The following is a 12,580-nucleotide window of genomic DNA, read 5'->3' on the forward strand; positions in this document are numbered from 1 at the left end:
TTTAGGGTTGTCACTGCAAATTTTCTTTATCCTCTGCCTCCTTTCCTCTCTCAGCTCTTTCTTGCCTGCTGGCCTCAAAGCCCTCCAATAACAACTCCAGGCCTGCTCAGCCCAGGAGGGGACGGGGCTCCTGCCCACGCAGGGTGGGAGGCATCGCTGCAGCTCCACAACGCCATGGGCATCGGGAGGGAAGTGCTGCAGGGCCTCTGCTACCTCATGAACGTGGAGGTCCCCCCAGCGGTGTGACACAGGCGGCGGGGGGACAGGCGGCAGCGCACCTTCAGGCCAGGGTTAGCGATGAGGCGGGTGTTGTCGCTGAGGTAGGCGGTGTAGTGCTCCACCATCCGCTTGGTCTCGGGTTGGCTCAGGTGCTCGTAAGGAGAGGAGAAGCTGCCTGCAGAGAGCATGACCGTGGGGCTTTCTAAAAATGAACGAAACAGGAGGAAATTAAGAGGACAATGAACTGCACAGACTCTGACCATGAGCGGGGAGCTGACGTGAAGGCCCACATGGGAGTGCGGCCAGCGGAAGGAGTCGCAGGGATGCGCCGGCTTCTCCGCTATTCCGGTTTCAGCACGGAAAGTGGAAAGGGCCCCCCTGCTTCAGGTGCAAGTGAGCTGCACGTGAGGGGACGTGAGGGTTGGGACCACCAGGCTTTGCTACTTCCCATAGGTAGTTAACACAGTTTGCAGTTTCTAGTGATAGCCATAATTCAAGCAATTTTTTTGAATAACCTTCAGAAAAGAAGGTTTCACGATAAAGAAGAAATTAATGATCTGGTTTACATTGGTTAAGGAAAACACAGAAGAGCAGAAAAAGATCCATGACGATGATGCAGAGCTGAAGGCTAAGAATGACTTTTCTTGAATATTTTAAATACAACGTAAATTTGGATTTCTTGTCAAAAAGACCAGATTTCTCAGGGGTGCAAGGGTCTCCAGAGGAAAAAATCCTACCAGACTAAGTGAAGTTGTCTCCCTTTATTCATATTCCTCTACAACCCATCACCATACATCAAGCAACCATATCTACAGCAGTCACTTATTTGAGTCTTTCATCTGCTTAGCAGAGCAAATATTGTGACTGCATTTTCTCTTGCATGAAGCTTTTCCATTTCTCATCTTAGCACTGTGTTGTTGAGATATTTTCCATTTTTCAGCTTGCATTTTTGGATATAAGACAACCAAAACTAGGCACTACATTTAAACAAAATCTCTTGTGTTTTAAACAACTGGCAAAGCAGTTTCCATAGGACTATCAAGCTCCTCCACAACTCCTCAGTCTAATTTCACTTAATTATTTGCAGCAGTGCCATGTAGCAAGACAGTTATCACTATTCTATAATCTGCTATCAGACCTTCAAACTTTGCCAAAACCAATAGTTAATTCAGAACTTTCTATAATATAACATAAATTTTAAAGAACCAAAAATTGAATAATTATTGTGAAAGCTTGCAACTTATGATGTGTTGGATGTGTTCCCTTCACTAACATATTCTTAGGATATGTTACATTTCTGAAAAGATTTTGGAAACTCCCTGTCCTTTCCAGACATTAAAGCTTCTCCTGACATGTTGACCCTGCCTCTTTCACAAGTGCTTGAACAACTGCTGAAATTAGTAAGGTGGAAGAGAATCACTGTAGCTGTCAACAGCAGAAGCCTGCCTTTCTGAAACGTGTCAGTGACCTGCGAACCTTCTGCAGGTACAGAAGATCTGGAAACTTTGCACATTAAAGTTCAGAGTTTCCCCTCAAAGACTGAACTTTTGACTTTCAAGTGTCAAAATCGATGGCATTAAATCCTTATGGCAGTGAAAAATCTGCATAGATCCCAAGTCAGCAGAACAGCAGTGCGGTGTGCCCGGCCACCACGCTCGAGCCATTTGCCAATAAGCTGCTTCATAGCCAAGAGGAGCGACTCGCAGGCCACGGGGGACATCTCTCCCCATCCTGTTGCTGGAACTAGATCGAGCGAGACCCACAGGTCAGTTCTCTCCCACCCTGAGGATGAGCTCTGCTGCGTTCGCTGCCCAAGTGCTCAGCAGCTTCGCGAGGATCGAGCAGGGCTGCACAAAGGCAACACGAATTAGAAAACCTGCCTCGCAGGAAAGCTCCTCAAGAGGAGGGCATTTCCACTGCTCTGTGGGAAGAGTTCTTCCTCTGGCCACCCGCACAGGGCACGGATGAAGCGCAGGAAGGCGTTACCTAAGGTTGCCAGCTGCTTGAAGTGCAGGCAGGCATTCGGCTGGCCCAGCAGATCCAAGCGGTGATACAGCAGCTTGCTGCTGGGGATGGTGTTGAGATTCTTAAGCTGTTTGACAGGTATTTCTGGCTGTATCACCACAACACACAGAATAAAGGACGTGTCTTGGACCTGAAAAACACAGCAAATCATCAAGCAAACAGAAGCATGTAGGTTTTATAGCATTTGTTTTCTATTTAGCCCTTATTATGTTTTCTTGAAACGCTCACGCCATCCTGTTTGGGAAGGTGGCAACCCACTTAGCCTTCCTCTCCAGGACCATAATCCCACTCTCTTTGACAACAGACAACTCCCCTTCCAGGATCTAACAAGGATTTGATCGTGCAGCAAAGAACCAGGCAGACAAAACATTCAGACCACACTGGTCTCTGTGTACAACTGTTATTTCTGTTACTGATAAGGAGAAAAAGACACAACTCTTCCAGTAGGTAATAGAGCCTGTAGCATATACATCCTCCTCAGTTCCAATAATGCAAACTTTACAAAATAACAGCATTCATGCTCCCATGTAATCCAAACTTTTCATACTTCCGTGTGAGCAATACTTCATACGTCACTATATTCAATATATTAATACACTCTGTAATAATTTAACTTATTCTATGCAACCGTGCACTGGTTTTCTTTGAGGGACTTACCATCTTCCAGGCATAGCTGACATTGTAGGCTTCTTTTCCAACTTCTCTCAGTTTGTTTACATGCCAAGACAGCGAGGAGTTGACAGGGACCGTAATGATCTGACTGCCCAGGGGGATGCTGTATTGGTAAAAACAAGAGCCAGCATTTTGTTAAACACTGCAAAAGCTCTTCAACAAAACTCATCTACTGCACTTCCATAAAGCCGTCATAAGAGCCAAGGGGTTGAATGTTATATATCTTTGGTGAAGAAAAGATTGCCCGGGTTTCCTGAAAATACCTGCATATTTTCCTGCAAGTATATGCAATGAAGCATATTTTGAGTAAAACCTGACTTTCTCAACTGCAAAATGAATTTAAAAAAATATCTTAAGCCTTAAAAATCTTCTATTCTGCACCGTCATACAGGACACGATCTTATCATTTTCTGATACATTATGAATACAGGAATGGTACTCATTTCCTATCAATTTAAATACAGGATAAGAAGCAGCAGGTAGACTTTAAATTATACCTAATAATAGCAAGGCTTAAACATGCAGAACTGTTCATGCATATCATAGTGCACCTTTGCCTATTCTAACGTTGCTTTCAGACCAGAAATGTTCAAAGCTTAAAAAAGACACCCAGATCCAACTAGAAAAAAAAGGTAGACAGAAGGAAGGACATAACCTAAGGTACAAATATTCTGGCATGCTGCAGAATGCTGCGAAAAAATGAGTGCAAAGGAATTAACAGGAGTTAATTATCTTAAATAACAGTTCAATTGTTGGCACTTCAACACTAAAATGATTTCTGAAATTTGGAGAACACAGAGAAGAACATCAAAATTACTAGAGGGAAAGGAGAAAAGCAAAGAGAAAGATCAGATGGGAACCAGCCAGCCTTATGATTATGATCTTACAATGTTAAGCAGCCATAATAACTATCTACCAACAGCTAAAATAGTTGATCTTCCAACAGAGAGAAAAGGTATCAGGAGTGAAACTGGAATTACTGGATAGGAAGAAAAACCCAGACCAAATATTTGGAAAATCTTCCTGACTTGCGGGGTTATAAAGATTCTCCCCCTACATGGGTTGTGGAAACCACTGCTTAGCACATCAGAGACAATGAAGAAAGCTGGAGGAAAAATAAAAACAGAATTGTTCTGCATTAGCAAAAGAAGATCGGTCCTCAATTCCATCTGAGCATCCAGACATAGTAAGAAAAGCAACTTTCAGTGATAACGATGAGGAATCTACACCATATATTCTCTTAAACTCCCCTCTGAGAATCCTTCCAGTGCTCTTAGGGCTGCTAGCGTGTGGATTTGCACTCCGGAGGATCCTTACCTGAGGATGTTCTGCCGCACCAGCTCAAACTTGGGAATATTCTCGTAATGAATAATGTCCGTGTGGAGCGGCGGCTCCGACAGCAGGTAGGGCCTCGTGAGGGACGGATGCATCAGGGTGTATCCTGAAACAGAAACACATCGAATCCGTTATATCCACACACTGGAGATAAGCATATAATGAAGCATACGTTGAATGCATTATATCCACTAAGGACAGAGAGAACAAAGAACAAATACAGTAACTACATACAAGTGCTCTTCTTATTTTCAGAAATGCTTTCAAAAAGTAAGTAAACAAGGAATGTTATCACCAAAGAAGTTGCAAACTGCAAGCTTGGTAAACTGCAAACAAAAGGTGAATGAATACGGGATCAGAAAAAAAAAGACAAATAGTAAAAAGCACTTCATACACACACTCCATTTTTGCCTTTTGCCCTACATCCAATAAAAAATCATTTATACATGTAGAAAATCCCTTTCAGTATCAGTCAAGATTTCGATATTAGAGATCCAGTGCAGAAATTTCAAATCTTGAATGCACTTATAGTCTCTAGCTATCTGGCAATCCTTAGGCAAAACTAACTAAACAAGTTGCAATTAATCTTTTAATAAACGTTATAGTTCATTATTTATAGATTAGAGACACGAGAATTAGCAGTTTGCTTTTGATGATCAGTGGGGTAGGAAGAGATCATGTGAACCAAAAAGTTACCTTTATTATCTATGAGAAATGTGTAGGAACCCAAGGAATCTTGATAATAGGTGACATCTTCCAAGATATACGCAAGATTAACATCTACTCCAACAATCCCCAGCAACAGGTTTCCAAAGTAGCAAGGTTTGCTTACAGTCATTATCAGGCCTGCAAGAGACAGAAAGAACACAGAAGAGATCAGCAACGACCTCCAGTTAATGAGCACTGGAGGCAGCAGAGCGGGTGCCTTGTGCTTCCATGCGGGGACACGGCATCAGCGACAGCGACAAGGGGACATGTGGGATCACAGGAGGATGACACGGAAGATGGGAGAGGCCTCGGCACCCACCACTGACCCTTGGGCTTGAGATGTCCAAGCAGCGCTCCCAACACATCCCTGCGGAGCTGCGCCAGAAACTGGGATGCAGGAGGAGCCGGGGCTCCTGTCGGGAGCTCCAGAGATTATCATGGCTGGGTTTTCTTACACTAAGTAGTTAATTTTACTCCTTTGACAGTGACCTAAAATTAATTTCATTTAATCTACATGATTTATTGGAACATACATATATAAAACATATGCAAATAAGAAATGCAGTAGCATGAGAAGTCAAGCTGCTAATTTGTTCCTTTAGCATTGCTGTTTAAGGAAACTCCAAAAGAGAAAGGGAAGGAATTTGGACTTGTAAAGCAGCAATAGGGATGAATTGTTGCTCATCTAGTATGTTCCAAATATTAAACCTCCTCTGCTTGACTAGAGCCCAATACAGCCATTGTACTGGGAATTATAAACATAGCCACACAATGATTCAAGAGGGTAGGAAGTCTAGGCAACACTTTATTTCTCTTTGGAAACTCTGTGACCCTTTTCTTTCAAACCTTCTTTCAAATATAACAACTGTCCACGTGCTCTCAAACATATCTTGACATTTATGTAAGACAAATCTTCTCTACTGCACCATTTCTAAGGCTCATATTTTCCATTACCCTTTGAGAGAGATGGATAAAATAAGAGCTTAATTAGAGATGTCTGAAAAATATAAAAGTACCCTGTTGACTCAGAAGAGGGTCCTAACCCACATGGGGGGACATAATGCTCAAGGCAAATATGGCCTTCCTAAACTCAGAAATCCTTGAGAACTATTCAGCATAAGCCTCGAGTGCTACTACAGAATAACTAATAGAAGAATGTGCAAAGTTGCAAGCTAAGAAATACAGAATTTGTTAAACTGTCAAAGCAAAGACAATCACTGCTGTATTTCTCATCTTTGTGATGTTTTGCACACCTTTTTGGAGAGCATGGGAGCAGAGCTAGAGAAGTCAAGAGAGCTGCTGAACAAGCAGGGCTAGAGGGAGCTAACGGATCTGCAGCCCTGAGCTTCCCAGGAAATGCTCTGGGTTTAGGAAGGGCAGGAGGCTGCAGGAGAGAGAAAATCACTGCAACTTGAACGGAGGAAGCCAGAGCATCTGCCAAGAGCAGGGGAACCTGCAAGCGGGTGCTCGTCCAGCCGGGGGAGCTCTGCCAGCACCAGGACACGCTGAACCCTGCTCCCTTCCTCGCTGCAATGGGCCGTTTTGATTGAAGGGAAATGTGCTAAATGGCCCTTTTCCACTAAATCCAGCTTGTTCCCAGCCTGTCCTCTGTGAATCCCACCTAAATGAACCCGCTTCTTGCCCTGTTATTGCTTTTCTCATAACCAGCCCTTCTGCAGATATAAACCTCACACGTACTGCTGGGGTGACTGGCTATTTTTACATTTGCCTTGGGAATACACTTAAAAGCGTCACCTTTTAAGTCTACAATACTTTGGGACACAGGCAAGCAAAAGGAAACCTAATCTTCACGCTTTTACGCCTAAATTCCGTGTTTCCTAAGCACTTACCATCTCCCATTTCATCCGAGAAAGGCAGGCTGAAGACTGCTTCATCAATCATCCTGTTGGGGAGGTTCGTATAGAACCGCCCCACCGTCGTTTCGAGGTTACTCAGCTGGTTTAAGACCATCATGCTGCCCTTGATCACGGGTAAGGACGTTCGGTCTGGCAGCCCGTACTTCATGGAGTTCTGCTCCGCCAGGTCCCGGAGAAAGGCCAGCTCCTTTAAACCCGTCACTCCCTCTGAGGAAAGGGAAACGTAAGAAATAACACAAGGAAGGAGATAAAAGGAACTTGCTTTCCATCAATATTCCTTCATCTTACTCTGAAGTAAAAGCAAAACGATACATATATTTATACCATAGGATTGAACATATTTAAGCAATCAGGTGAAGTGCTGAACAACTATTCATATATGATAATGACTATTATGGTTTTGTGCTCTTAACCAGCACAAAATTTAACAAGATCTCCTCTTACACTGTCACACTGTACAAAAATTCAACATGTTGTTCCCACCATCGCTCTCAACAAAGATTTATGTGACCCATAAATCCCAGGACTGCCGTTCCTGTCCAGGGCTGGTACATGTGAAGGACTAGGAGCCTGTTATCCAGCTCTGGAGAAAACAGGCTTTGCTCTTTAGCTTGGACATTTGCTGCATGTTTTATGCAAGCTCCAAGCTCAATTCCTGCAGACAAATCAAAGACTTTTGGATATATCAGAGCTCAAATAAGTATTCAAACTTGGAATGAAACGATCCATTAGCTTAAGTATTAGTTTCCTTGGCCAGAGTCCGTGCCACTTTTAGTAATGTAACGTACAGCCCTCTCCCTGAGATTGCTTTCCTGGGAAGGGCACAGGACAGCAAGCTGCTGTGTGAGCGATCTGCAAATTTAACCTCCCTCTTAAGTCTGGCCCTGAAGTATGGAAGCCCTTGAGGTCCTGTTTTACGTTACACATGCTTTTTACACCAAAGAGGTAATATTTGAGCCCAAACCCATTAACATCCTCCTCCGGGTAAGGCCAGTCCTAGGAGGAGGTGCAGAGGGGGGAACCTCACCACTAGGAACAGGACATTTCTCACCGTTCATGAGCGCGTAGGTGAGAATCATCACCGAGTTGTTGAGGAAGCTGTTCTCTTCGTTGATGACACGCAGAGTGGCCTTTTTATCATCTTCTGAGGAATCTTTCGATGTAATCCCAGCTGAGAGATAAATTATGACCATATCGGTATCTAAGAAAAAAGAAATACACACGGCAGAAAGTACGTTAGGGTTTTAACAGAAGGAGAAACAGGATAAGAGTTCTCACATTTGCTTACAAACCCACACAGGCATGCGCTGCCCACGGCTTTACTTGCAAGAGTCCTGTTTCTACAGGGGATAAACACACTGGAGCCTTGCGAATTTTATTGTTCCTCATTAAACTGTAATTTACAGAATTTCACAGGCAGCTGTTGCTTTCAGCATCTCTCTGCTACCCAGCAAAGCTACTGAGCTCCCAGAGCTGCCCCACCTGCCTTTTGCTGATAAAGAGGTTTTAATGCTATGACCACTTTGACTTCTGTATTTTGTCCCTAGTGACTTGAAATCATTTTTGGCCAGAACTTTTGAGATAAAGAACTATATGGGACTGTTAACAGGAGGGGTAACGTTAGCTGCACTTTAATTTCAGGAGTTAAAACAAGAAGAAGCAGAAGGCTAGGGCAGTTGTAATACAGTTCTGGCTGCACTTCTAGGGGAAATATTCATCTTTTTCCCAGCAACAGCACAGGTACCATGTTTGTTTTACTTTTTAAAAAAAAAAAAAAAAAGAAAAGATGAAAGGATTAATTGCAAAAAGGAGATGTGTTTTATAAATATCCTCTTCTCAAACCTATTGCGCCTTATCATATGGATTGTGAAATGTGCTCTGATTTGCACAGCGAATCTTAAAATCTCCCATTCTTACAAAAACAACTAAATGCAAAACATTTGCCTTGTGTTTTAGGTTTCATGTACTTCCCCCTATGTAATCACGCCTCAGAATTGTAGGAAACCTAGTAAAAACATGTGGTTTCATGTTAACGAAGGAAACGCCAAGACTTCCTAATCACAAGGAGCACCAGGTAGATGAGGGATGCAGGAGGATGCTGTAAAACTCCACAGCCAAGGCTCCTGGAATAGCTGCTAATGATTCACACATCCTATCCCACATAATCCAGCACTGTTGATGTGGTGTGTGCTTTCTGAGTTATTTTTTCACTTGTTTTTGCCAGGAAGATGCACCCTTTTCATTGTTTTGCCAGAGGATGGTAAAAATCTGCCCTTAACAAGGCTATCTTTCAGCTAAGCAAGGTACGTGTCTTCTTTCTTTTTTCTTTATACTATGTGCAGTGAACTGAGCTGGTGCCCTTCAGGACAATGAAAAAGCAGTATCAAGCTGTGGGCTCTGCACTGCATCAACAAACTCATGAAAACAATATATATATTTTAATATATATCAGTTAAATGCAAACTCAGCCAGGCCAACCTCACACTCCACAAAACATCACCCATAATTGGTATTCTAAAAAATAAACAAATGCCCCCCCCAATACAAACACACAAAAAAACCCACCAAACAGAACCCCCCTTTCCTCCAGAAGCAGTGACCTCGTCCTTGGGATTGCAGTTAAGCAGACTGCACATAATACATGTATGTTTTGGCAATGAATCAGTGAAGCTGCAGCATGAACTGTTTTTTATTAAAGACCACCACTGCTATCCTTCCAATCCTTGGTAAGTAATTCAGCAATGTAGCAACTCGCTGCATTAATTTCATACTACAACTCAAAACGAAGTCCCCAAGTGATATAAAATAGAAGCTAATGTGAAGATTTCAGATCAAGCAAATGCTCCTTAACAAAAACATGTGCATTTATTTTAAATACCCACAGTTACACTACTTTGACCTCTGCCAAAGTGAGAAAATCATACACAAAATTTGCAAACCTCAAAATGAATCAGGATTGCACAACAAGAAACTTACTTCCTTGGAGCTTTGTGCCATTGTTTGTGTTTCGTATCAACTGAAATGTCTTTTGAAATCCCACCGCGTGCTGGGTAGGGCTGTCAGAGGACTTGATGCTGCTGACGAAGGTGGACATCTTCCTTTTTGTCTCGCTGGTGGCGGGGGACAGAAACGTCTTATAGCACTGATCCAGCGAGCAGGTTCTGACTGTGTCTGCCACGGTTAACACAGAGATCTTAAAAGAGAAGAAACTCTATTGGATTACCTTACCATTTATAATTCCTTACGTGCCGATATAGAACACACAATGATAAGCCAATAGAAGAGATTCTGTGGATTTAAAATTCAATTGTTAAAAAATAAATGCCTGGGGCATAAATCCATCAAATTTGATGAGGATTAGACTTATGGTGATTTCAAGAGAGACTTTGCTCTTTGTTTCTCAGATGAAGTCAGCTTCACACTGCTCATATATAATAGGTACTATACTGTGCTGAGCAGAAACCCAAGCAAACTAAAGATATTTCAGAACAAAATCTACACAGAGCACTTTCAGTAAATCCTTGAGAGCCTGCAGAAAAGCAGAGCGCCTGCAGAAAATGAGATACCTAAAGAAATTTTCATAAAGCAATGTGGTTTTTAATGTATCAGTGAAAATGAGCCAAATCTACCATCAACTTTCACCCTGTAGATAAGTTAAGGCATGCAGTGGTAACACTTGCATTAATGAATATGCATAAGATACTAGTCTTGCTAAGTGTTGGCATACTTCATTATAAATTATGACTCAAGCAAGAAAGTCACAATAATTATTTATCTAATAGGTTTCAAAACCACTAAGTTACTGACCAAGTAATACACTGTATCCTAAATATATTTTCTTTGCTAGAGCTCTACATTCAAATACTTTTGACACTTTAAATACTATCAATTCTGCTAAACTACCAGCACTCTTATACCATATTAAAATGCTCTGAAAGCAACCACGTTAGCTAGAAGTGTTTTGCCATACACTACTAATGGGCTGACTTAAAGCAAAGATTATAATCAACAGCACTTCAGTTAAGTTGATTGAAACTCACTTCCAATTCAAAAGAGGAAAGATAAAGCCTCCACAATCACAGAGGTGCTGAACGTGCAGATGGAGCTGGGGCAACCTGTGGTCCTATAAAGCACTCTTTCACCCCCTGTGTTGTAATCCCTACTTTAAAAAATTCTGGGTTAAGCTACTTTCTCATTGCCTTATGGAGTATCTGTGGCAGAGCCTGGAAAAGAATCCTGATGTATCCAGGCCTTTGCTTTAACCTTCTCCTGCTGCTATCTCGGTTTTCTGGGAACCTTTCAAACACTAATTATACTTCAGAGTTCTCCAGTATGGCAGGGGAATAAATCATTTCCATTTGCACAGGCTAAAAACAGACAGACTCAGAGGTTAAATGAGCTGCACAAAGCAATCTCTCACCTCAGAGAGAGAATTACACCTGCATCACAGTGCTGCCCATTACCAAAAGCATCTACCAAGATGAAAAATTACTAAGAAACATGATTTTGCTTTACATTGGTGGTTTTCCCTTGATTTTTTTTTCAGTTTGTGGATGCCCAAACATTTCCCAGTAGTAATACAGGCTTCACTAGCAAGTTTAAGCCTTCATCACGCGTTAGAGGTAGACCACGGGTCCCCAGGAGGCCACAGAGCACTTTGCTTTGGATAAAAACTGAAAACACTGGGTATAGTTAAAACCACTGAAAACATGCCCGTGGCTGAGGGAAACGGTACCTTATCGTGTTCGTCGATGGAGCTCAGAATAACCTGAGCTGCATCCTTGGCGATCTGCAGCTGCGTCTCCGTCACCGAGGCCCCGTGGTCCACAATGACAACGATGTGTTTAGACTGAGGTCTGACCGTGGAAACGTAGACAGGCCTGGAGGAGATTTCCACCAAAACGTTACGAGGGAGAGCAGGCAGGAATTAAAAGCACCCCGCAAAGAAACAGTGAATTGCAAAGGGAATTTTTGCCTTCAAGAAAACTCTGTGGGGAAAGGAGAGCTCTGTATGGAAGTTCACAAGGGGACAAGCAGGGCTGGAGGACAGGAGGGCACAGCCAGAAGGACCCTGGCTTTCCCGTGTGGTTTTTACTGTCAGGCTCGTGCTCGGGAATGGGCTTAGCCAGGTCGCGCTCCGCAGCCCGGGGGATCCGGGCAGCCTGGAACGGCGCTGCCCATTCCTGGTAGAGTCTGCTAGGGGCTCTTAGTGCTTCCATGTGTGCATTTTTTGCTAACATCAAAACCCATATTCCCAGCGAGGCGGTGTTCAGATATGGTTCAATACTGTGAGGTATGTGCGAAAGGTTTAACAAGTTCTTTTCAAGGTTTCAACATGGAACGAATTAGAAGAATCCTTAACAGGAGGCAGAACTCTCTTTCCCCTTTAGCCCAGACCCAAAAGCTACTTAACTCCACATATGAGTTTTGGGGATCTACATTTTATTATATCAAAGGCAACCACAGCAATCTTATTAAGAGCAAAGGACACGCAGGAGATTTTAGACAAGGCACCGCCATAAACAACTGGCACAAATCAGCCCTTAATTGTAAAAGAGCCTGCAGCTCTGCACGGGTGTTAATACCTAGGACCCAGACAGAGCGTTTGATCTTCAAAGCACTGAAGTATTAGCTAATTAATCCATGCGAACTACCCTCTGAGGGAAACACTAGCAAATAAAATAAAATAAAATAAAATAAAATAAAATAAAATAAAATAAAATAAAATAAAATAAAATAAAATA

At 42.6% G+C, this 12,580-nt stretch overlaps 1 protein-coding gene across 1 annotated transcript in view; it reads right to left on the bottom strand.

Annotated features, from left to right (window-relative positions):
• Window positions 1-12,580, bottom strand: part of CACHD1 (cache domain containing 1) — a 76,589-nt gene that overhangs the window by 14,882 nt on the left and 49,127 nt on the right. The window contains exons 6-14 of the mRNA XM_088522416.1: window positions 11,572-11,716; window positions 9,813-10,029; window positions 7,888-8,037; window positions 6,810-7,043; window positions 4,948-5,097; window positions 4,234-4,357; window positions 2,902-3,019; window positions 2,206-2,374; window positions 279-421 (exon numbers count right to left, since the gene is read on the bottom strand). Coding sequence (XP_088378542.1) covers window positions 279-421; window positions 2,206-2,374; window positions 2,902-3,019; window positions 4,234-4,357; window positions 4,948-5,097; window positions 6,810-7,043; window positions 7,888-8,037; window positions 9,813-10,029; window positions 11,572-11,716 — 1,450 coding nt within the window. The remainder of the gene's footprint in view (window positions 1-278; window positions 422-2,205; window positions 2,375-2,901; window positions 3,020-4,233; window positions 4,358-4,947; window positions 5,098-6,809; window positions 7,044-7,887; window positions 8,038-9,812; window positions 10,030-11,571; window positions 11,717-12,580) is intronic.

This window comes from Tinamus guttatus, unplaced genomic scaffold (genome assembly GCF_059628265.1).
Source record: "Tinamus guttatus ecotype Peru unplaced genomic scaffold, ASM5962826v1 Tinamus_guttatus_pri_ptg000153l, whole genome shotgun sequence".
NCBI lineage: Eukaryota > Metazoa > Chordata > Aves > Tinamiformes > Tinamidae > Tinamus > Tinamus guttatus.